The sequence below is a fragment of the Delphinus delphis genome, chromosome 1, assembly GCF_949987515.2.
Source record: "Delphinus delphis chromosome 1, mDelDel1.2, whole genome shotgun sequence".
NCBI lineage: Eukaryota > Metazoa > Chordata > Mammalia > Artiodactyla > Delphinidae > Delphinus > Delphinus delphis.
Genome location: NC_082683.1, coordinates 7,613,177 through 7,639,250, shown reverse-complemented (window position 1 = coordinate 7,639,250; position 26,074 = coordinate 7,613,177). Strand labels below are relative to the sequence as shown.

Sequence of the window (26,074 nt, the reverse complement as noted above, 5' to 3'; positions counted from 1 at the left end):
CCATATGCAGGAAAAGCACACATTTGAAGAAAAAAGAAAGACCAAGATTTGCTAACATGTTATATTAGCTTCCTATTGCTGCTGTAACAAATCATCACAAACTTACTGGCTTGCAGCAACACAATTATAGTCTTAGAGTTCCAGAGGTCAGGAGCCTAAAATGGGTCAGCAGGGGATGCATTCCTTCTGGAGGCTCTAGGGAGAGTGTTTCCTTGCCCTTTCCAGCTTCTAGAGGGAGCCTGCATTCCTTGGCTTGTGGACCCACATCACTCTGATGTCTGCTTCTGTCATCACATTTTCCTTTCTCACTCTGACCTTCTTGCCTCCCTCTTAAAAGGACCCTTGTGATACATTGGGTCCACCCAGATAATCTAGGAAAACCTCTCCATCTCAAGATCCTACAATTAATCACATCTGCAAAGTCTCTTTTACCATGTAAGGTAACATATTCACAAGTTCTGGGCACTAGGACATGAACATCTTTGCCGCACCACTATTCTACCTACTATGTATGTAGTGAAGAAATGTGGCAGTATGTGTGGAACAGATTCTGAAGATGCTTGATCACCAAGAGAGGAACATGCTAACACACTCCTAAGTGGGGATAAATTCATTGACATGAATACAACGACCAGAGTCTCTGGATTCAACCTTATCCTGAGTATCTGGGAGGGGCTCTAACTGTGTGCCCACCTGGTTGACTAAAACCTAGAATTGAAGTTGAGTTGTTAGGAATTCCTTGATATAAATTCAGAGGAAGGAATCCAAAATATAAGAAGCTTGGAATATTAATACAGATTTACCACATATGACTAGCTCAGAAAACCACCCTCTCAAAACACACACATATCCCAACTGTGTCCTGGAAGATACTTCTTTTATTTTCTTAATCTGACTTCAGCCAGATGTACTTTTATTTATTTAATTAGTTTTTTTATTTAAAAAATTTATTTATTTTTGGCTGCATTGGGTCTTCACTGCTGCACGCGGGCTTTCTCTAGTTGCGGCGAGCGGGGGCTACTCTTTGTTGTGGTGCGCAGGCTTCTCATTGCAGTGGCTTCTCTTGTTGTGGAGCATGGGCTCTAGGTGTGCGGGCTCAGTAGTTGTGGCTCGGAGGCTGTAGAGCACAGAATCAGTAGTTGTGGCACACGGGCTTAGTTGCCACGGACTACAGGCTTAGCTGCTCCGCAGCATGTGGGATCTTCCCGGATCAGGGCTTGAACCCGTGTCCCCTGCATTGGCGGGCAGATTCTTAACCACTGCGCCACCAGGGAAGCCCTGGAAGATATCTCTTGTATCACCGCACTGAAAAATACACAGGTGAGGGGAACACCAACATCTCTGAAAGGCACCAACCCTCACTGCAGGCTGGGAGTGAAGATGGCAGATGGTGCCATTGACATGTATCCTCCGAAGTCAGTGGGAATGATGGGACCACAGGACGGCATCCACTCCAGGATGAAGGAACAGACAAATCAGAGTTGGAAATTTTTATAAGCCTCTCAATAACTGATATTATAAGCTGATAAAATCAGCAGACATAAGGAAAACTTGAACAAAAGATAAACAAACTTAAACGATATATGTGAAATACTGCAAAAAGCAATATAGCAAGCGGATTCTTTTCTTTTCTTCTTTTTTTTTGGTTGCGTGGCACGTGGGATTTTAGTTCCCTGACCAGGGACTGAACCGAGGCCCTCGGCAGTGAGAGTGCAGAGTCCTAACCACTGGACTGCCAGGGAATTCCTGTGCGCTCATTTCCGCTATGGAACATTTATTAATTTAAATGTTAGCTACAAAGCAAATCTCAATAAAGTTCAAAGAACACAAATCAGAATATGTCTTCTGACAATGGAATTTAGCTAGAAATCAGTAACAAAGGATAAATGAACAAATCCCCCCAAGAATCTGGAATTTAAGCACCCCATCTTTATATAATCCACAAGTCAAGTAAGAAATAATAAAAATTAGAATATATTTTGAACGGAACAATAAAATATGACATACCAAAAGGTGCTCAAGATCACTAACTATTAAGGAAATGCAAATCAAAACCACAATGAGATATCACCTCATACCTGTTAGAATGGCCACTATCAAAAAGATAAGAAATAAGTGTTGGTAAGAATGTAGAGAAAAGGGAAGCCCTGTGCACTGTTGGTGGCAATGTAAACTGGTACAACCACTATGGAAAACAGTATGGATATTCCGCAAAAAATTAAAATTAAAACTACCGTATGATCCAGCAATTCCACTTCTGGGTATTTAGCCCACGAAAACAAAAATGAAAAGATATATGCACCCCCATGTTCACTGCAACATTATTTACAATAGCCAAGATAGAGAAACAATCCAAGTGTCCACCAACAGATGAATGGAAAAAGAAATGTCTCACACACACAGACACACACACACAGAGGAATATTTTTCGGCCATAAAAAAGAATGAAATTTTGCCACTGGTAACAACATGGATGGACCTTGAGGGCATTATGCTAAGTGAAATAAGTCGGACAGTGAAAAATACCATATAATCTCACTTATGTATGGAATCCTAAAAAAACAAACAAAAACCCAAAATACCAAGTTCAAAGACACAGAGAAGATGACTGGTGGCTGCCAGAGGTGGGGGAGTGGGGTGGACAAAATAGGTCAAGGGAGTCAAAAGGTACACAAACCACCAGTTATAAAATAAGTAAGTCATGGGGATGTAATATACAACATGGTGACTATAGTTAATAATACTGTACTGTGTATTTGAAAGTTGCTGAGAGAGATCCTAAAAGTTCTCATCACAAGAAAAAAATATGTTACTATGTACGGTGACAGATGTTAATTAGACTTATTGTGGTGACCATTTTGCAATATATGCAAACATCAAATCATTATGTTGTATACCTGAAACCAACATAATGTTATACGTCTATTATACCTCAGTAAAAAAGATGACCTACTAAAAATGAGGGATGCAGCTAAAGCCATACTTAGAGGGAAACTAAACAGCCTTAAATGCATATATAAGAAAGGGCTAAAAAATGAATGATTTAAATATCAACCTCAAAAAGCAATAGAAACATCAACAAAAAGCAAATTAAACTAAAAGGAAATAATAAAGGCCCTACAGACACAAAAGTGATAAAAAGAGGATACTATGAACAACTTTATACCGAAAAGTTTTGAAACTTTACATACCACGGGAAAACTGGCACAAGATGAAATGAAAATCTAAACAGGCCAATATCTATTAACAATAAAATACATAATTTAAAAAACTTCCCACATAGAAAACTCTAAGCCCAGACAACTTCATCAATGTTTCCAAACATTTAAGGAAGAAATAAAATAATTCTTACACAATAAACTCCTCAAAAAATATAAAAAGAGGGAACACTCCACAACTGATTCTATGTGGCAAGAATAATGTTGATAACAAAATTTGAGAAGGACTTAACAAGAAATGAAAATCATAGGTCAATCTTTCTTTTGAATATAGACTCAAAACTCCGAAACAGAATATTAGCAAATTGAATATCCAATGAGATTTAAAAGCAATAATATAGAGTTGAGTTTATTTCAAGAATATAAGGGAACTTCCCTGGTGGTCCAGTGGTAAAGAATCCACCTTCCAATGCAGGGGACGCGGGTTCGATCCTTGGTCAGGGAACTAAGATCCCACATGCCATGGGGCAACTAAGCCTGCGTGCTACAACTACTGAGCCTGCATGCCTGAACTAGAGAGCTCACACACTCTGGAGCCTGCGCGCCACAACTACAGAGAGAAAACCTACACGCCACAACTAGAGGAAAGCCCAGGAACTGCAACAAAAGATCCTGCATGCCTCAACGAAGATCCCACGTGCCACAACTAAGACCCAACACAGTCAAGAATAAAATAAATAAAATAATAATAATAATTAAAAAAGAATGTAAGATTGGTTTGATATCAGAAAGCCAGTTGATGTAATTCAACCATATTAATAGAATAAAGGGGAAAAAAATCTGATCTCCTCAACAGAGATGGAAAAAGATTTTAATAAAATTCAATTCCTGTTGAGAACAAAAAACTTGTAGAAAATAATCACCTAAAAGGGAATTTCCTTAATCTGATAATAGAGGATGTCTAAAAAACTTCCCCCCATTAACTGAAATAAGAAAGAAATTTTAATAAAGTTATCAATACTTCTACTCAAGACTGTAGTAGAAATTGTAGCCAGGGCAGTAAGGCATGAAAAAGAAAATTATGAGGGCTTCCCTGGTGGCGCAGTGGTTGAGAATCTGCCTGCTAATGCAGGGGACACGGATTCGAGCCCTGGTCTGGGAAGATCCCACACGCCGCGGAGCAACTGGGCCCGTGAGCCACAGCTACTGAGCTTGCGCGTCTGGAGCCTGTGCTCCGCAACAAGAGAGGCCGCGATAGTGAGAGGCCCTTGCACCGCGATGAAGAGTGGCCCCTGCTTGCCACAACTAGAGAAAGCCCTCGCACAGAAATGAAGACCCAACACAGCCAAAAAAATAAATAAACAAATGTGGGGTCTAAAAAAAAAAAAAAAAAAGGAAAAGAATTTAAAATTAATCAATACAATCATAAATAGCATGTAGGTCAAATAATAAAGCATAATTAAAATTAGAAAAATAAGAAAAAAGAAAATTATGAGAAAGAAAGAAAACTGTCATCATTTACAGACAACATGATTACATGTAGAAAAAAAAATATTAAGAAATCTACCAGGCAGTTATTACAATTATTAAGTGATTTGATTCTATTTTAATTCAAGGTAGATATAGATATGACACATTTTCTATCATACTCAGACTACACCACTCCTGGACCAAATGGTGTTAAGTGGCTACTCCATTATTATTGCAGATGACCTGTTCAAAAAAATGTTTGCCTCCTATTCCTGTGACCTTTGTTTGCAGGTGCTGGTACATGGGGAGAAATGCTTAGATTAAGAAAAACAACAATGGTGCTAATGAATAGGAAACTGAGGCTACTATCTGGCCCTTTTAGACTTCTTATGCCACAGGACAATGTGCAAAAAAAGTGAATTACATGTTGGTGGGAGTAAATGACCTTGTTTATTAAGGGAAATCAGAGTTACTGTTTCACAGTCCAGGGAAAGAGGGGTATGTCTGGAACCCAAGAAATCCTTTAAAGTGCCTCCTGATATTACGGTGCCCAGTGGAAAAAGTTAATGGAAGTCTCAACCACATACCAAGTGTTGAGAACTCTAGAAATCAAAGTTTGGGTCACTTCACCATGTAAAGAACTCTGGCCAATCAAGGAACATGGATGTAGTAGCAGAGGCAGTACCCTATGTACCCCTCACATTCAAATCTACTGGCAGTACCCTATGTACCCGTCACATTCAAATCTACTGGTCACAAGGGAACTGCCTGCTTGTGAGAACAAGTGGTGACTCAGGCAACCTCAGGACATGGCATCATGCACATACCTGTTGAGCTCCCGTATGGCCCGGAGTCTGCGGATGTAGCGTCGGCAACCCGGCAGAATTGAGAGATGGTGGGCGTGCAGGGTAAGGAAGAAGCATTCCGTAGGGAATTTCGGCTCAGAAAACGGAGATTGATCTCCATCTAGGAAAAAGAACAAAATCCCCGAAATAAAATCTATCACATGACTATATCAGAGGAAAAGCACAATTAAGAAGACAAAATTACACTTGTATTTTCAAGAAGTTTAAGGACACTTTTTTTTTTTCTTTGCGTTACGCGGGCCTCTCACTGCTGTGGCGTCTCCCGTTGCGTAGCACAGGCTCTGGATGTGCAGGCTCCGTGGCCATGGCTCACAGGCCCAGCCGCTCCACGGCATGTGGGATCTTCCCGGACTGGGGCATGAACCCACGTCCCCTGCATCGGCAGGCGGACTCTCAACCACTGTGCCACTAGGGAAGCCCCCAAGGACACTTTTAAAAAATTAGAATTAATGGGACTTCCCTGGTGGTACAGTGGTTAAGAATCCGCCTGCCAAGGCAGATCAAACCAAACACGGGTTTGATCCCTGGTCCAGGAAGATCCCACATGCTGAGGAGCAACTAAGCTCGTGTGCCACAACTACTGAGCCTGTGCTCTAGACACCGCAAGCCACAACTACTGAGCCCACGTGCCCCAACTACTGAAGCCTGCGCGCCTAGAGCCCATGCTCTGCAACAAGAGAAGCCACTGCAGTGAGAAGCCCGCGCACTGCAACGAAGAGTAGCCCCTGCTCGCCGCAACTAGAGAAAGCCCATGAGCAACAGCGAAGACCCAAAGCAGCCAAAATAAATAAATAAATTTATATTAAAAAAATTAGGCTTAGGTAATGTTATAAGAAAAACAGACTTCCTCTGAGCTCCATGTGTGATCAGGTACTCTGCCCCATCTAATTAAATGTTTATACAAATGTACGCCAACAATCTTCGGTGATGTGTCTTCCTGGTGTATTTTATAGAATCATTTCTACTATTCAAACATCATTGTTAAACCTCAAAATGGTATTAGATTATGTAAATAAGCTACAGATTCCATAGCCATTTCCCTACTGTTGGACATATTTGTTGTTTCTAATTTTCCTCTATTAGAAACAGTGCTGGGAGGATCTATGTATAACAAGTTACTCCCTCACCCCCTCTCCGTTGCCAGCTTTGGGAGCATATTCTGGGAAGTGGAATTATTGAGAAAGACAGTATTACAGATTTTTGTTATGAATCACCAGAATTCACTTTAGATAGACTAAATTAATTGATAAAATGCCATCTATTTATTTACAAACATATTCTATCTTATCACTCTGTTTTTGAATAATTTGTAGTTACAGAACGTTAATTTGAATTTCTTTCAATTTGTATCTAATTCCTACAAATATGTATATTTTCCCTACATTTTATTTGACATATACTGCTTATATTTTTCCCCCCAAACGAAAGACAACTGTTTCTTGGTAGAATTTAGTTTTGGTCTTACACATTTATAACAGTTCTGCATTTTGAATATGATTTTATCAATTATGTGACACATATTTTCTCCCATTCTTTTATTTTACATATTCATTTTCTCTCCCACTATAAAAAGTATGTTTATATATTAAGATATATATATATTATCTCTGATGATATTTTCCATTTCTTAAATCATTAAAAATTTCTCTCTCTTTTATGGCTGGGTCAAATCCTCTGTTCGGCTTTTTCGTGCCAGGGAAGGGTGGAAGCTCTACATTACTCCATGAATAATTTTATAATGTTTAAAACTAAATGTCATATGGTTTTTATGTTTGTCATTAAGTAACATGTTTAAAAAAAATTTTTTTTTAGGAGTTTATTAATTAATTAATTAATTTTTGCTGTGTTGGGTCTTCGTTTCTGTGCGAGGGCTTTCTCTAGTTGTGGCAAGCGGGGGCCACTCGTCATCGCGGTGCGCGGGCCTCTCACTATCGCGGCCTCTCTTGTTGCGGAGCACAGGCTCCAGACGCGCAGGCTCAGTAGTTGTGGCTCACGGGCCTAGTTGCTCCGCGGCATGTGGGATCCTCCCAGACCAGGGCTCGAACCCGTGTCCCCTGCATTAGCAGGCAGATTCTCAACCACTGCACCACCAGGGAAACCCCTTAAAATTTTTTAAATTGAAGTATAGTTACTTTAATAACATGCTTTATAATATAGAGAAAAAGATCCATAATCATAACACTTTCAAAATATTCGTATTTTTATTCCATCAACTCATCAAGATCTATGAGAGATTTCATGAGAATTTTAACTGGCATATATAAAATCTACATAATAACTAAGTCATTGCTATCATTTCTATTGTATACACATACATATTTAAACCCAGAACAGCACATTTCCTCCCATTTGTTCTACGTATCTATTTGATGTTGGCTAATCCAAAAGAGAACTTCTTTTTTTATTGTATTAATTTTTATTGCATATCTCTAGCTCATAAATGTATTTCTAGAGAGGTAGTAACAATTTATGAGGAGTCATTAGCATCCAAACAAAATAAATTTTTCTATTTTTTCCTAGACTCTGTAAACTCTAACTTCTCACCTGGTGCAGCCGAGAACCACCCCTCCACATAAGCTGGATGTGGCTCACTTGGGTGAATGAATAGCATTCCCAGTACTGACAGATTCTCAGGGATTGTAACAAAACAAAGAAATGGAAAAGCAGAAAAGTCTTTTTTTTTTTTTGCGGTACGCGGGCCTCTCACTGCTGTGGCCTCTCCCATTGTGGAGCACAGGCTCCGGACGCGCAGGCTCAGCGGCCATGGCTCACGGGCCCAGCCGCTCCGCGGCATATGGGATGTTCCTGGACCGGGGTACGAACCTGTGCCCCCTGCATCGGCAGGCGGGCTCTCAACCACTGAGCCACCAGGGAAGCCCAGAAAGTCATTATTTTCCTTCACTCAGGAATCACTTTCAAACCCAGTATTTTGCAACATAAAATATGTACCCATTTCTCTTGGATTTCTACTTTTCTGTTTTCCTGATCACCGGTCTCTCAGATACATTTTATTCGTCACAAGCTTCCCTTTGCCTGTGTCTTTCCTTCTTTTCTGCCTTCTCCATCTATACTCCTTTGCATTCTCTCCCTCTGCCCCTCTACCTCTCTGTCACGACTGCGTTTAGCCGGGAAAGCAGCTGTGGTCAAGCAGGGTAGGCTCTCTTCTTCCTCTCCTACAGGCCCTCCCTCTGGAAGGGCCCTTCCTCAGAAAGCGTCTTCCTTAGCTCCAGCCGTCCTCTGGGCAGCCTGTTCTTTAGGGGACCCCCTTGACCTTCTCCACAAACCCTCTAACTACCCCCAACCCGGGCTGGCCTGGCCCCAGGAGCCCAGATCCTAATTCTGGAGCCTGGCTTATCAGAAATCAGGTTGCCTGAGAGGAACAGAAATTCCCTAAAGAATTAGGTTGCTTCCCTCACTACTGCCAAGTAAGAAAAAGTGGAACCGAACTAAACACCGGGAAGGATGGACCCAGATCAGGGAGTGTGGTGGAGCAGACAGAGCCCTGGGCTCGGCTCAGCACACCTGAGCCGCAGGTGCAACTCGCTGATTGACAGGCTAGGTGAGCTGAGCACTTTCTGGAGCCTCAGTCTCCTTATATTTAACGAGTAAGACAGTAGCGTTGCTATTAAGATGTTTATTAAAGTTCTCCTCCTGATAATCCCATAACAGTCTGATGTAGCAGCTTTAGGGGGAGAGGAGTCAATGAAAACTGGCACTGATGATGGAGAACAGGAACAGGGCAAGAGGGAGCCCCAGGGATGGGGGTGGGACGCTGGGGGTGGGACGCTGGGAGGTGACAGACAGGGACGCTGTAGCTGGTGTCAGATTCACACTGTGGGATGATGCTGAGTCCAAATGGGTCCTTCTGTTAGAATGCGTATCTACTCTACTTTTTGTAATTAAAAGAAAATAGAAGAACTGCTTCCCTGGTGGTCCAGTGGTTACAACTCCATGCTTCTGATGCAGGGGGCGTGGGTTCGATCCCTGGTCTGGGAACAAAGATCCCATGTGCCACGTGGGGGAACCAAAAAAAAATAATAAAAGAAGGGCAGCTTTTAACGACCTAATGAACATGTCACTCACAAAGTTCAGTCAGCCAGTCATTCACGTCCTCCATCGTTGCATTCACTCTCGTCTCATCGCTGGGAAGAGTAATCCGACACCTCGGGTGGAATATGTACGTGGGGTCGACCGTCTCTAACTTGATCTTTGTGCTTAGCTGCTGCAGCACCCAAAGGAAATTCAGCATCAATCCGTCCGTAGATACCAATCTATCATCCGTCTGTGAAAGAGAAAAGTATTTAAAATCATGATCTGAACAGAAATTTTGGCACAAGCGTACAGAAAGGAGAGCAAACTTTCATCCTGAAGTCAGCGAGGGGACACCTATAGCACCACCATCGTCACTCTACTGGCAGGTGCGATTTGTTGAGTGTTAACCATACGTGAAGGGTTTTCTCTCACTGAATCTCCACAATAGCCCTTAGAATTGAATGATACTGTTACTCACATTTTACAGAGGAGGAAACTAAGGCTCAGAGAATTTAAGTGATTTGCCTAAGATCCTCAAAATCGGTAAGCAGAAATGCAATAAATGCTATTTCCTTTCTCTTCTTTATTTCCCCTCAGAAGCATCGGAACAACTCGTTTCACAGTTACCACTTGACTAACAGCTTCTCTGGCTGACAGCGATAGCATAATCCTGCTCTAAGAATACAACAATTCTGGGAATTCCCTGGAGGTCCAGTGGTTGGGATGCCGTGCTTTCACTGCCCAGGGCCTGGGTTCAATCCCTGGTTGGGGATCCTGCAAACCGTGTGGCACAGCCAAAAAAAAAAGACCATAATTCTAATAAAGATAGTTAACATCGGTGGAGTGCTCACCACGTACTGGGCATGATTCTAACAGCTTTATATACACTAAGTCCACGAGTCAGGTACTATTATTATCCCCACTTGGCAACAAGGAAATGGAGGCACAGAGAAGCAACTGTCTACGTCCTACTGCCGGCAAACAGTGGAACCCCAGTTGGAAATCCAGGCAGTCTAATACCAAGTCCATGGTATACCTCTTCTCTCTGCTTTTTCTTCTGAGTAGAAATGTCACATCGCTCATTAATAATATAGCAAGGGAGCTTCCCTGGTGGCGCAGTGGTTGAGAATCCGCGTGCCAATGCAGGGGACACGGGTTTGAGTCCTGGTCCGGGAAGATCCCACATGCCGTGGAGTAACTAAGCCCGTGTGTCACAACTACTGAGCCCACACGCCTGGAGGCCGTGCTCCGCAACAAGAGAAGCCACCGCAATGAGAAGCCCGCGCACCGCAAGGAAGAGCAGCGCCCGCTCACCGCAACTAGAGAAAAGCCCACGTGCAGCAACAAAGACCCAATGCAGCCAAAAATAAATAAATTTATTAATAATAATAATATAGCAAGGATGCCCTTTTAACTTTTCCATGCCGGTGAAGTGGTCCCAGCCACCAGCCTCCCTCATCAGGAACACCGCACCTTGTACCTGGTCTCTTCGGGTTGGCTCCTGTACCCCCTCCTCCCATTAGCCCATCCTCCACACAGCAGACTTGGTGATTTCCTTCCCGAAAACCCTCCAGTGGCTCCTCATGACACTTCTTACAACATCAGCTCAACCTGATGGAGCCTCTGCCCACCCCTCCAGCCCATGACCCGCCGGTTTCCTTCCTGTTCACTATCCTCCAGCCATGAAAGCCTGCACGTGGGGCTCGTTCCAAAGCTGGTTCACTCCCACCTTCGTGTTTCACACGTATCTAGAAAGTTCTTTTCTCAGCCTTGTGATGGCTGGCTCTTTCTTATCAGTCAGGCCTCTGATCAAATGTCTCCTCCTTGGACACTCCCATGCCTTCCTTCTGGTGCCTCCATGGTTACTTTCAAGTCCTCTACCTTGCTTCACTGGCTTCATCGATTCTAGAATTAAACATTTACACGTCTACTCATCTACCCTATAGAACATAAGCTCCACAAAGGCAGGAAGCTTGTCTATCTTGTTCAACACTGTATCTCCATTTCCTAGCACAATGTCTGGTAGGTTCTGAATAAATATGACTTAGATGAATGAATTTAATGAATAAGTAAAAGCAGTCTTCAGGAATCCTACCTGCATCTGTGCTTTCTTCATATTGGCATTGACGACAGCTGCCATGTAACCAAGAGCAGCCTCCCGGGTTTCTCCGTTTAACAAAATACTATGCAGAATCTTGAACAGCTCTTGCTGAAATTTATTTTATAAGGGAAGAAAAAAATTAAAACTTTGTTTAAGAAATTATTCCTTTTTGACTTTACGAAAAGCTAAACTCCTTCCCACTTTTTCTCCTCTCCCAGGTCCACTCATTTTAGAAGAACCTGACTACAAGGATAGAAGAAAAGTCCGTATTCAACTGTATCAAGATGATCAGCATGAAAGCAGAATGTGGAGTGGAAGAGGGGAGTAGTTATAGTTTTAATAAAATAGCCTTTGCTATTTCCTTTCCAGGACAGGGGCCCAATTACCTTAATCACACTATAATGAGCCTGTAATTGTGCTGCTTTTAACTTTCAGAACTGAAAACACATTCATCCTTTGGATTCATTTTCTCAACACCTACCCTTCCCAGCTCCAAGTAATGCTGCAGTGATTGGCTCACCACACGAGTGTTTTCCAGGGTAATGGCAGGCCCTGAGAAATATTTTTCAACCACTTTTGCCTGGAAAGAGAAAGCAAAAATTCAACGTATAATATACATTTGGGGAAGAATCTGAACATAAGAGCAGCAAAGTGCCGCTGTACTTACATCATCTTCTGCAAAGACTGAGAAGCTAAAGAAAGCCCCCAAGTACGAGAGTCTCTGCAGCTCCCGCCCAGAGCCAGGGCTTAATGATTTAGGCAACCACAAAGGCAAAGAAGCAACCTAGGAAAAAACAGAAGAGGCAAGTCAAGCTGCTAAATCAGCAAGTGATGTAAAAATGAGACAAAAAGAATTCTCGGCAGGTGACCTGTTCAGCTGGTTCTTAGCCACCAGCAAAATGGCTGACACTTAACATCCAAAAACACAAGGTCACAAATATGTCAGGATGCCTGTCCACTTTTTCTCATTTCAGATGAAGGAAAGCACTCCAGGTCCGCTACATTTTTACAAGATATACTTTTAATTTCCATGTTTCATGATAATATTTGATATCATGCAAATGAAGTATTCCTATACCACCAAAGGACTCAAGGAAACGTTTCCAATAGGACCTGTTGTACTAGCTGTACAATACTTATCTCCCGAAAATCACAAAAGAGAAGTGAATAATGTCATTCCCGGAAATAACGTAGGTGACAACAATGTAACAGTTGAGAGCCACCCACATGTATTACTCACATCTGCATCTCAACGTCCTCCAAGAGACATTTTTCAGATACTGTTACTTAAGGAATATCTTCTGTGTTACATGTTCACTGAAAATGTGCAAGTCCATTAGGGTGGCACTTACCAAATTGCACACAGGGTGTGTCTTTCCAAACTTGGTTTCACAGAGCTCACCTAAAGCCTAGAAACAAGATCAGAAAGGGTCATTTACATGTATTTCATCCTAAACTGACCACCATGGGTAACATCAAGACATAGCTTTAATGCTGCTATAAATAGGTATGCATTCCCAACAAAGCACAAATAGCTTCACTGCTTTTCTGATGAATAAACTAGTACATGTGTGTTGTAAAAAACTTCCGGTAAAACAGAAATATAAAATGAAACTACAAGTCGCTCATAAACTTCACCCTCATTAACCCCTATTGATATTTTGCCCAAGAGCTTTCTAGACATATTTTTGTACGTATACACACAGGGGTAAATGAGTGTATTCTTACAATAAATGATTTTTTCATTTAACATCTTTCTATACCAGAAAGATATGCTTCATAAACTTGAGATGGCTAGTCTTGCCAGTATTAAACAGGACTATAAATAATTAAAATTTAATAAGCGACCAAATTCAAAATATATTTAAAAGTATTCCTTGGTTTCAAGATCCCTGGTTTTTTGAGAACCTCAGAGTTTTCCATTGGCGCTCCAATCGTTCTCGAGTTAAGACAATCAGGAAATATAGTTCTTAGGCACATAGAAAGCGTTTACCATGGCCATGGTAATACAGTCAAACACTATTTTAACAGTGAATTTAATTTCCTCTGTGATTTGGATGTTGCTATGGGAGTTGCTAAAACAGCTGCTGGAAGCCTTTGAGTCCATGCATTTAGGCACTGACACAACTGAGAAGCCGCTGAGGCTCAGAGAGCCACTGAGAAGGAAACATTCTCCCTGCTCAGCACCAGGGCTCCCAAACTCAGCTGCACATTAGGATCACCTGGGCAGCCTCGGAAAGCCCCATGCCAGGCCACGCCCTCACCACATCCTCAACGAATTAAGTCACAGCTTTGGAGAGCCAGGCAGAGGTACTTTCTACAGATCCCCAGGTGATTCCAAAGTATGGCAAAGTTGGGATCCACTGGCCTAGAGGATAATCATGCTTCTTTCTGATTTTAGCTCCAACGGTCTTCCGCTTCCTGCCTTAAATTATTGCCCTTTCTCTCAGTGCACTCCCTTTGCTGCACAAGCATCAATAATGGTACAAAATAAAACTATTGTCTATCATAATGGAGGCCTTTGTCTTTTGACCCAGAAGAACACTTTGTTGATATCTGACACTAAAAGCTCCTTACTGAATCATCAAGCTAATTCAAACCACAAGAGAAAAGCCAACAATTCCAGGAGGGAATATTTATATAATACAGTGATAATTAATGTACACTAAGAGATTTCATCACTGAACTCAAATAATCAGATTTTTCCACTTCTTTTTATGTGCCAGAGACAGAACAATGCACGAGGATTCATAGAATTTCATTAGGAGTGGGAATAACATGTGCACTAGGAAGAACCCTGACATAAATTCATTCAAAATTATTTTTAAAACTAAGACTTCCTGCTTCACCTTCTATTTAACTGGCTTTAATGTTTAAAACATTAATTAATGTTTTAATGTTTAACTTTAATATTTAGCCTTTTAGCTCAGTTTTGATTTTCTGAAACAGATAAATACACCTCTGTGTTGGCACTGATTGTAATTATCTGACTGTATCGTTGTGGTCTTGATTTTTGCCTTGAGGAGAGGCACCTTATCTCATGAGCTCCTGGGTCCTCTGTGTGTGTCACACTTGAGGCGCTCAGGAAGCAGTGAATTAATGGTAAGATGGAATCAAGTTAGCAGAATGAGTAAAAGGAACATGGGCAGCAAAACATCAATTTAACCAAGGCTTCAATTTACACAAGGTCGTGTTTATACAGAGTCAACTAATTTCATGTTTTGATATTTTTCCTTCATACTTTTAGAATGAAAAATATTCAGTAATACTTCAAAGTATTTTTCTCCCAAAATTTTAAAGAAGCAAGGTCAGAGAAGAAAACAGCCTCTTATTTTCTTTCTGGTTCCAATATTTTCACAACTCTGAAGACCCTTGGTGAGAATCTAGCCAATAGTTCTGTTCACAATTTATGCTTCCTCTAAGTGCCTGGAGGAGCTGAGCAAATTCGTGTTTTCCAAGTAAAGCCTGAAGTGAAGTGTACAGCCTCAGGAAACGGGGAAGATGAACAAGAAAAGCACTGTGCAATTTTCTGTGCAAAGTCACTATGTAAAGACAAAATTGTATTCCTTTTCTTAATCTAACTCTGCCTTCTTTATTTGCATCTGTCACAGTGCTTTTTTTTGTTTTGTTTTGTTTTAAATTAACAAAATTTCACCCCAAATATGGTATGCTCATTGCTAGGACAATCAAGAAGGAGACCACCAATGATTATTGTTTTCATAAGCTATAGAATAAGGCAAAGTACATTTTAATGACTGTATCACTGACTCCTGTCTAAGGCTCGGATGGTGAAATATGTACCGCGCTGCTAACTGTCTTCACTGATGCATCTCACTGCACACCAAACACTCTGCACGGCCAACACAATGATTTCATGTTTTAAGTTTGAAAACAAGGCTGATCATGGACCTGAAAGAAAAGTGTATGTTAAAATCATCTGGAAGAAAAACATCTGCTGAATGTGTTACAAGGAAAAGAAAAAAGTTTTACCATGAGGGGGTATTTAAAGTAGTCGCTGTCGAGGGAGCACTCTTTGGCAGCGAGAGCCAGGCCTTGTAAAATGGGGATAAAGATCTACAAGAAAAAAAAATCAGAAATATAAGTTACAGAAAATTTAAGAACAGGAGGCATGTCAAATAAAGTGCCGAATCTGCAAAGTCCAGGCACTTGCACTGCTTGCCCAAGGAAAAGCTGTTTTGCATACACAGGAGCCTAGAATCCAGCCACAGGGTGTTGCTTTGTCCTTTCACAAGGCTGACCGTAAAGTAAGGCAGCTGAATTCTCCAGAAGTAATAGGTTTTGGTGAACCCTAAAACTCTGACAAGACTCCCCGTGATTCAACAGAAACTCACAGATGTGGAGCCTGCTGCAGGACTCTCCCGGGCTCCTTGCTCTAATCAAATAAATTACTCTAACCTGCATATCACAGCAACGAGTATGTTTCTGATTACCAAGCACCTATAACCTGTAAAGAAATTGGACTAAATGTTCCAATATCTGCTCAATTCTATTAACGTTTTAAGAAATTTTTTGTTGCCACCCCTACACCTACACCTTTAATTCTTTCCATCTTTCCTCGTTTACTTCGAAGAGAACAAAAAAAATAGACCAATAATGGATATTATTAGTATCTTAACTTGAATTATGTAGAACAAAGAGATGGCTGGTAAATGTTGAAACTGAAAAAGAAAACTTCATCAGGATGCCTTACCTCCATATGTGGTGTGATTAGTACAACAACCTGATGTCAGGGCCTAAGGGCACTCAAATTTACGTTTACAAGCTCACCATTAATATCAGGGCACAGGAACACTGCAGAATCTGCTCAGCACAGCTCATGTTTAAATTTCACAGTGTACTCACTGAGCAGCACATTTAGGGAGTTGGTTGGGATTCAAGACTAATAACATTAAGCTGAGAATGTTGTAAACAACAGCTGACAGTCTGAATGCCAACAAGTTGAAAAAGGGAGTGTTCTAAAAAGCTACTAGAAAACCTGAAAAATTCTCTTTCCTACTAATTTCATCCCATCGTATGGAACACCTCTGTCATTTAAGGAGCACAGTATTAAAAAGGTGCCCTGCATTACAAAGTGTATTAGAGTGTCTTGAGATATCAACACAGCTCTTGAAGAGATCCTTCTAGTTCTCGCAACCCAAGCAATCAGGGTAGAAGTAATGTGCTTTCGTAAGCTAGCTAAAAATGGAGAGGAAATGCTTAGGTGTAGGGGTGGGAGATGCCCAAACTGCAATCGAGGGAAAAACAGTAGTTCCAGAATCACCAAAAGATAAATTTCACAATTGATCATCTAGAAAAATCTCTTAAGCATTTTTTTCAGGAACGCTATAAAGTAAAACTTCTTTAGAGTTACCCTGTTTTGCAAGTAGGGTTTAAATTATAATAAGCAGACAAAATATTACTAAACATAATACTTTTCAAATATCGAACATTATACTGTTTGTGTGACTTACACGTTTTTAAAATAATTTTATTTTCAAATAAATACCTCCCAGCACCGATAAAAACTGCTCCAAGTGTTCATCTCCAATTCTAAATTCTAACTACTATTTATTGCTGTTTATTTATCTATGAACATCTCAAACTTTAATTAAAGGAAGACTGAAATTTCACTCAAAAGATTTAATCATTCAAATCTGCCACATTCTTAAGACAAAAGGTAAAATGCTGTTTTTCAGTTCAGCAACTCCACTGCACTCATCATTTCTCTTGAGGAAACATGGTGACACGTAAGAAAAGACAAGGGATCAGAATTCTGTGATTAAAAATAAACAGATAGGGCTTCCCTGGTGGCGCAGTGGTTGGGAGTCCGCCTGACAACGCAGCGGACACAGGTTCGAGCCCTGGTCCGGGAGGATCCCACATGCTGTGGAGCAACAAAGCCCGTGCACCACAACTACTGAAGCCTGTGCTCCACAACTGCTGAAGCCCGCGTGCCTAAAGCCCATGCTCCACAACAAGAGAAGCCACCGCACTGAGAAGCCCGCGCACCACAACGAAGAGTAGCTCCCACTGGCAGCAACTAGAGAAAGCCCACGCACAGCAACGAAGACCTAACGCAGCCAAAAAATAAATAAGGTGAAATAAATAAATTTAAAATATAAAAACAAAAAAACACACATAGAGGTCATTTCATAGCCTCTATGTAAGTTTCTTTATGAATAAACTAGGCATAACGTACTTTTTTAGCTGATCTCCAGGCTTTCATACAGGTAAAGCTACTCTGGTTCCTCAAGTGATGTCTTTTTGAGTAGAAGTATTCTACTTTATGTATATTATACATATAATATAGTGTATCACTTAAACCTTACAAGACAGTTATATATTTTCATCAGAGTTCACTTAATTTTCTAGAGAAGAAAAGCTCACTATAATGCCTAAAATATTCCTATAAGTCAGTAAGACCATCATCTAAGATGAGCAGTTGATAAATTCCAAATACAGAATACACAACACTCACTGACTGGGATTTTCACTCCTGGATGCTTCTTTTACTAATATTTTGAAAACTGCTGAAAACACAGTTTCTGAGAATTCAAAGGCCTCAATATGAACAGTTAAAAATAATATTAGGTATAAAAACAGATTAGGGATCTCCCTGGTGGCTCAGTGGTTAAGAATCTGCCTGCCAATGCAGGGGACACGGGTTCGAGCCCTGGTCCAGGAAGATCCCACATGCCGCAGAGCAACTAAGCCCATGCACCACAACTACTGAGACTGCACTCTAGAGCCCATGAGCCACAACTACTGAGCCCGCGCGCTGCAACTATTGAAGCCCGTGTGCTGCAACTACTGAAGCCCGCATGCCTAGAGCCAATGCTCCGCAACAAGAGAAGCCACTGCAATGAGAAGCCTGCGCACCACAATGAAGAGTAGCCCTCGTTCGCCAAAATTAGAGAAAGTCCGTGCATAGCAAGGAAGACCCAAAGCAGCCATAAATAAAAAAACAGAGTTTTTAAAAAAATAGATGAAAAGGAATCATATCATTTGTAGCTATTGCCTCTATTATTCTTTCTAGAAACAAAAAAAGAGATTATCAACAAATTGTAAGAAAATGTCATTAGCATCCTTTCATCATGGGAAATAGCTGTGTTAAAGTTGTTGTGGCAAAGTGCTTACTTTACAACACAGGCCACAGAACAGTAATCAAAATTCATGCCAAGGTTTTACCTTGGAAGAAATCTTTAAGACTAACTTTTTTAGTTGTTATTATTATTATTAAGCTTTATTATTAAATATTACATATCTGCATTTTCACTTGCCTTTACACAATGGGATATCAAAAATGTATGGATACTTAATGAATGAAGTAATCAGTAAGATCTGAGACTTCATTCCCGGTCTAGTGGTGAGAAGACAATGGTTTTATGTGACCTGCAAACTGCAGCTGAGCTAATTTGGTCTTTGATTTATTAATCTCCTTTTTGTAAACTCAGAGAACTACTTTTCAACACTACTTATCTGGCAAATGTATATCACGTCTTATGCTACCTCTTGGTAGTGTGTTAAGAGCTTCTTAAAATCAAAGACAGGGCCTCATATTTCTTCTACTCTCCCAAAGCACTTAGCACAGACCATGTTTAAAATACCTGATGCTTGACTGATTAGTTGAAATGTACACATGATTTGAACAATGCAGCTGGCAATCTGATTTCCTCAGGACAGGAATCTCAGGGAGCTCTCTCTGAGCAAATGACATGCGCATGTTCAAATTCAGGAACCAAAGTTTTCAATATATGGTGTCTTTAGAAATCTACCTCGGCAGGGAAGCTCCTAATCCAGCACTTCCAGCAGCAAACGCACAAAACCTTACCTGCTTGAACACTTCTTCATCCTGGTGAGTGGTTCTCACCAGTTCTTGAATAAAGCCGTATGGGAGATTCCTACACAGCATGTACGGCACCAGGAAGGACGGCTGCTGCAGGGACCTGCAGACCCACGAAAGTCAAGGGCTCTGATGAATCAACTTGTCACCGTGTAACAACAGAACATACAGAATGTCATGTAGCTGACAATCACAGGTCAAGCTTCAAATTTCCCAAATAATCCACACAACAGTCAATCGTTTTAGGCAAAAGATCACCTTTCTCATTGTTAAGATAATCACTTTGGGGGCTTTTCAGTGAGAAACTATAGAAAGTTTGAAAGGATCCATCTTTGCCTCCATATAGCCCTTGAAAAATAAAGCATTAGAAAAACCAAAGTATTATATGTCTCTTTTACTTATTTATTTATGCCTCATCCAATGGGGGAAAAAAAGATTAGCAGTGGCTGAAGACTTTTTTAAGCTCTTATTAATTTTAACCATGGAACAGTGTGTAAGTTTTAGTACATGTGCATCATTTTCCTTTTTTTTTTTTTCTGACAAATTTCAAAAATGGTTATGGTAAGATCATCCAGAATGAATAAATCTTGAACTTTGTCATTTTTCCTTTAGATGTTTTTTCACAAGAGAAATGAAATACACAAATACTCTTTTATTAAACTTGAAACCTTTATGGGACCCTCTGAACAAAAATTAATAATGTAGTACCCTTCGGGTGATTCCCATGTTACCTATTCCACCACTATTCTTTATTATTGAATAATAGAAATTGATTATACCATACATGGACAGTGATGATCTACACATTTTTTTCAAGTATCTATACTGCTTTCAAGCAGCTGCTTTTAAACTGAATTACTAATTTGCTGCCCTGATGTCAACATATTTCAACCACAGTCTATCTCAATAAACCACACAGAGTGTTTTATTTTCATAGTATTTTAGAGAAAGAAAGGGACCTCAGAAACCATCTAGTCAACCACTCATTTCATGGGTAAGGAAGTGAGTTATCCAACGTGGTGCAGAATGGCTGGGCAGCCTGATGGAGAGGGCCCTCTCCCTGCTAACAGCAAGCACATATTGGTTTTTCATACCTTGGTTGTGTGAGGGACCCTTGTAGTACTAATGCAGTATGGGATATGCACTGTGAGCGGATGTTGCTCAGCAGCTGGCTGACTGCTGGCTGGCTGCACATCTGCAAAGAAAGGTAGAGGTTAGGTCTACAAAGACAAACAAAATAATCCCATACAGTTGAAAACTGACAAGAGTCAGAAGAGATCAATCTGCAGCAAATGGCACCCTTTTCTCTTCCTTTACCGATGATGAACAAACTAGAGTAACTGTATCATCCAAGTATAATGTCTCCGCTAAAATCTACAATTAGAGAAGAGAGAAGCAGAAGCTGCAGGTGACCACGTGGGGATTTCAGAGATATGCCCACTCTCTTTGATTTTGCTAAGGTTAAGTGCAGCAAACCCCAAGAAGCCCTTCACAAATATGAAGCTAACAGGTTGACAACCGGATTAGTTTCCAATGGGACACCAGAACTAGAAAATGAAATTGGGGTGGTGGGGATAAATTGGGAGATTGGGATTGACATATACACACTACTATATATACAATAGATAACTAATAAGGACCTACTGAATAGCACAGGGGAACTCTACTTAGTACTCTGCAACGGCCTGTATGGGAAAAGAATCTTAAAAAAAAAAGAGTGGATATTTGTATACGTATAACTGATTCACTTTGCTGTGTACCTGAAACTAACACAACATTGTAAATCAACTCTACTCCAATAAAAACTTAAAAAAAAATGAAATAGGAATGAAATGTGATAATAATAAAGTAACTCAGCATGAAATAGAAGAAAAAGTGCAGCTTGCTGAGTTTAAACCCAGTTTTGCAATTTATTACTTATGTGATTCTGGACAATTACAGGTATCCCTCGCTTTTTGAAAGTTCACTTTACGCCACTTGGCTTTTAGGAAAGACCGAGGTTAGTATGTACTTGATCTCTCTGAGGTTCATTTGCTTATTAACACAACGGAAAAAAATAATACTTATACCACACAGGACCACACTGGACTAATGAACAACTGTGAGAATGAGACCTAGCCAAGTGTCTGGCAGTCTAGGCGCTCCATAAATGTTGGTTATTATGATTACGACAGACTAGGAGAGAAATCATCAGGGCCGTGTAAGTCGCTGGTGGCAGTGGCACTTGGCCCTGTCACTTCTTCCCTCTACTAGGATGTGAGTTCCATGAGGACTGGGATCCTCGTCTGTCTGGTTCACTGATCCACCCCCAGCTTCTAACACAGTGCCTGACCCATAGTAGATGCTCAATAACCACTTTACTGATTGAATACATGAGTGAATGCTCATTAGGGGGTCAAAAACCAATTATTTATCCACCACATAACCAGGTTTTTGTGGGGGTTTTAAAATGAATCCATTTCGGGCTTCCCTGGTGGCGCAGTGGTTGAGAGTCCACCTGCCGATGCAGGGGACACGGGTTAGTGCCCCTGTCCAGGAGGATCCCACGTGCCGTGGAGCGGCTGGGCCCGTGAGCCATGGCCGCTGAGCCTGCGCGTCCGGAGCCTGTGCTCCACAAACGGGAGAGGCCACAGCAGTGAGAGGCCCATGTACTGAAGAAAAAAAAAAAAAAAAAGAATCCATTTCATGTTACCTTCGGTGCTTTTTTTTCCTCTATTCCAACTCGGTCAAAACACTCGATGAGGTAGTTCAGCATATCTGTCTCTTTGCACGTCTCAATGGTGAAATGGTCGCTGTAGGAATCCCAAGTACTTGCCCCACCAGAGGCTCCAAAACTTTGGAGAAAAGAAGAATGGATGATTTTTAGCTGTTCTCAATAAATCACGTTTGATAGAGTTCGCACTGCTGCAGAAAGCCCGTTAGGGTCCCCACGCCCAGAACAAAGCACAGACACCCATGCAGCCGAGGCTGGAGCAGACTGCTTGTTTCACCTGCTCCAAGTCCAACAATAGCAATTTTTAGTAAACATTTTATTGACCTAAGAAGAAAGTCTGTCCAGAAACCCAACATCTTATCTTCTTGGGAACAGCACCTTACAAAACCAGGAGGACTCTAAGAATTGCTACTGAGCACTGGGCATTTGAAGGGATACCACACGTATGTAAATCCAACTGGCCAGCTGCGATTAGGCAGGCTTGGAGGTTAAAGCCAACCTACGCTATTACGTAATCGAAGTCTTTAGGAGGGAAGTTACAAGGGACTAACAAAACATCCCTCTTCCTAACTTCTAGCACAGATCTTAAAAGCCTTCATCCAGCATTCGGCAACAGGACCAGGGCTTAGGAAAACCGTCCAGTTAGAAGGAGACACGAAAAATATGTTACAAACACAAATTTTCCAAAATGTTTGGCAAAAGGGACAAAGTAGTATAGTGAAAACAAAACAAAAACCTTGCACTAGGAGTATCCAAACTTGCGTTCTATTCCCATCCCTACTGCTTACTTGTTACCTGAACCCAGAACTTCATCTCATCTGCAGTGAGGGTTCAATAAAATCACGTGGAGGTGCTTTGTAAAATATAAGCAGGATACAACGTGAGGCACTGTTATTATTAGTAACAACTATTCCCTGAGACCATTATCACAAGGGTTAGGTGTTAGGAAATCAAAGTTTAGATTAACCATCAATAGGTCAAATACCAAATCTGATGTTTAACTCACAAATTTGATAAGACATAAAAGATACAAAAAGATTAATCATGGCATAGGAAGAGGTCAGGAATTATGAAATGAAGACAAATGAAAAAATATAAACTTAGCAAAAAAAAAAAAAAAATTTACATGTGAAAGATGATAAAGGCGGGGAAGAATATCAGGAACTTGAGATACCCATCCCTACTTCAGCCTGGGGCAGAGAGGAGCTAGAAACTAAAAGAAGAATTAAGATATTAATGATACGTTATGCAGATAGATGCATAGATACACAAAAGTAATTTTGGAATATATACATAACTGACCTTAGAATTTTAGAAGAATACACATAATTGACCTTGGAATGAAAGTATGATATTAGAGTATTTCAATTTAAAAAGATGAAAACAATAGCAAGGCTTTAAATCCAAGGCTCTCAGGCCAGAGTCTCGTAAACCTGAATTCTTACAACTTACTTACTACATAGGTCTGACAGAAGGGAAGGGAGGAGGGGAGGCTGAGAAGCAGTCAAAGGCACAAGGCACGGCTTCCCTGGTGGCGCAGTGGTTGAGAATCTGCCTGCTAATGCAGGGGACACGGGTTCGAGCCCTGGTCTGGGAAGATCCCACATGCCGCGCAGCAACTAGGCCCGTGGGCCACAACTACTGAGCCTGCACGTCTGGAGCCTGTGCTCCGCAACAAGACAGGCCGCAACAATGAGAGGCCCACGCACCGCGATGAAGAGTGGCCCCTGCTTGCCACAACTAGAGAAAGCCCTCGCACAGAAACGAAGACCCAACACAGCCCAAAATAAATAAATATATTAAAAAAAAAAAAAAAAAAGCACAAGGCAGCCAACGCCCTCCTGACTGGGCAGGTAATGGAGCCACCCACAAAGTGCCTCACCAGAGACAAAGATGGGCAGCCCAGGGTGGGACACCTCAAAAAACCAAAAACAATTCTTGTGTCTTCACACCACTTAAATTTTGGACTACAGTTCATGGTATGGTAAGATCTGTTATCTGTTAATTGACCTGACAACAGAAAGATGAGGACTGTAATGAAGCAAAGGAAAAAAACAAAACAAAACATAAGAACAAAACCGAAAAACCCACCCATAAATATAAGTAGTGTGGTGAATCCCCAGAAGGAGACAGGGGAGAAAGATATTTGGCTTTACCTGCCACGATCCCGCTCTCAAGCTATCTGTTATCCCTCCCTCTTCCATCTGAGGTTAGTGACTCAGGGACTATATTCACTGCACTTCCCAAAGATGAAATTTGCTAACACAGGCTTATAACTATACACAGTTAAGGTTAAAGTCCCTTTGAAAAGCTCTCACAGATGACACTGAAAATAGATCTTCCTCGTGTTTAAAATGAAGTATTTAAACTATACATTTCCTTGATAATAAGCCCCATCTTTCTCACATTTTTACACCTCTGGAATGGAAAGCATCTGATATTTGATGCCAATAGGTCCTTGCCAGTTGCAAGGAGTCAGTCTGATGCTGTGCCTGTGAACGACTGTGGGAAGTCAACGCGCTTAGCTGGTGGCTGCTGATGCACTGACACTGGGTTCCATTCTCAGCCAAAATGTCCCCTTTCATTTTAACTTAGATCTGAACACCTCAAAGTCAACCGAAATGCCTTCACGAACATTTCGCAAAGGCATGAAAAATGACAGGGTGTGTACGAGACCGCCAGGCAAGGCAACGAGAGACACTCAGAATGTATAAGAGAAGTTTCAAAGATAAAAGACGTTGATGTATGCTGTGATCATCTGTCAGGGACCAAACAACACTTCCAAGTGACTTTCAAGAGAAGAGAAAGAAAGAAAGAAAAGAAACGTAAGTTTAACTAAACAGAAAACATAGAATAAACCCTAGTGTTCGTCAATATGCTTCCAAATTATAAGATCAGTCCTAAGGGTGCCGAAGTAGGTCATGAGCACAGGTATGCAAAGCGGCCAGCGTCACCAGGGATGTGCATGATTGTCAGTGGTCAAAACCGGTTTATAAGGATCTCTAGGTTTGAACTCAAAGAGCTGAACTCAAATTTTGAATGTGATACTGAAGGAGCAAGGGGTGTACAGTTTATATGCATTAAATTTATGCTATCAATGGACATTTTTAACTGTTTTAAAATAGTATTTCATTTTTTTCCTGAAGAAGTTGTTATGAAATTCATGATGCTTTTACAACCGTAACATGGAATGTGACACTGGAAATATGTCATGTTTAAGTCCTAAGAGTATCTATAAAATTATACCTCCCTTGGGAGAACATGTGAACCATTTTCTGATAACGACATCAACAATCCAACTGAATAATTTAATTACTTCACATATTGGAAATACAGCTGAATCCTTCTGAAAACACAATGAAAATATTTCTGGGGATTTATACATGCATCAGATCTGTGCAAATTGAGTCCCATTTTAAATGTACCAAGAAAACTTGTTTCTTAAAAGGATTCCATCGCAGTTTCCGTTCTTCTATTATGGGAATAATCACCCTATTTTATTACTTTTTTAGATGCAGACTTTGGAATGGTATATTTTCTAGATGCAAGGCAAAGGCAGAGCTGGGCAGGGTCAAGCCATGTAAATTCCCTGAACAAATGTCTGCACTGTCGAAGGTCCTGGGGACAGTACACTGAATCAAACAGATAAAGACCTTGTTATATGCCAACTACATTACAGAGAGAAGACAATTAAAAACAAAAAGAGTATAGAAGTGCTTTAAGTGCTATGAAGGAAAAGAAAGGCAGAGTATGGGTGACAGAAAGGGGCAGGAAGAGTGTGTGAGTGTGAATGTGAGTGTGTGTGTGTGTGTACATGTGGGACGCACTGTCTTGCAGGCCAGGGTGAGAGGCTTTGGGTCTTACTCTGTGGGAGAAGGGAAATCACTGGAG

The 26,074-nt window shown here is 41.0% G+C and overlaps 1 protein-coding gene across 4 annotated transcripts in view; it reads right to left on the bottom strand.

The window, feature by feature from the left end:
- Positions 1–26,074, bottom strand: part of UBE4B (ubiquitination factor E4B) — a 111,151-nt gene that overhangs the window by 34,896 nt on the left and 50,181 nt on the right. For all 4 annotated transcript variants that reach the window (XM_060013875.1, XM_060013887.1, XM_060013858.1 and 1 more), the window contains 10 exons: positions 22,163–22,304; positions 20,565–20,665; positions 19,459–19,573; positions 15,618–15,701; positions 12,980–13,036; positions 12,295–12,411; positions 12,109–12,207; positions 11,622–11,735; positions 9,578–9,776; positions 5,456–5,594 (listed from right to left, as the gene is read on the bottom strand). In XM_060013875.1, the coding sequence (XP_059869858.1) occupies positions 5,456–5,594; positions 9,578–9,776; positions 11,622–11,735; positions 12,109–12,207; positions 12,295–12,411; positions 12,980–13,036; positions 15,618–15,701; positions 19,459–19,573; positions 20,565–20,665; positions 22,163–22,304 (1,167 nt within the window). The remainder of the gene's footprint in view (positions 1–5,455; positions 5,595–9,577; positions 9,777–11,621; positions 11,736–12,108; positions 12,208–12,294; positions 12,412–12,979; positions 13,037–15,617; positions 15,702–19,458; positions 19,574–20,564; positions 20,666–22,162; positions 22,305–26,074) is intronic.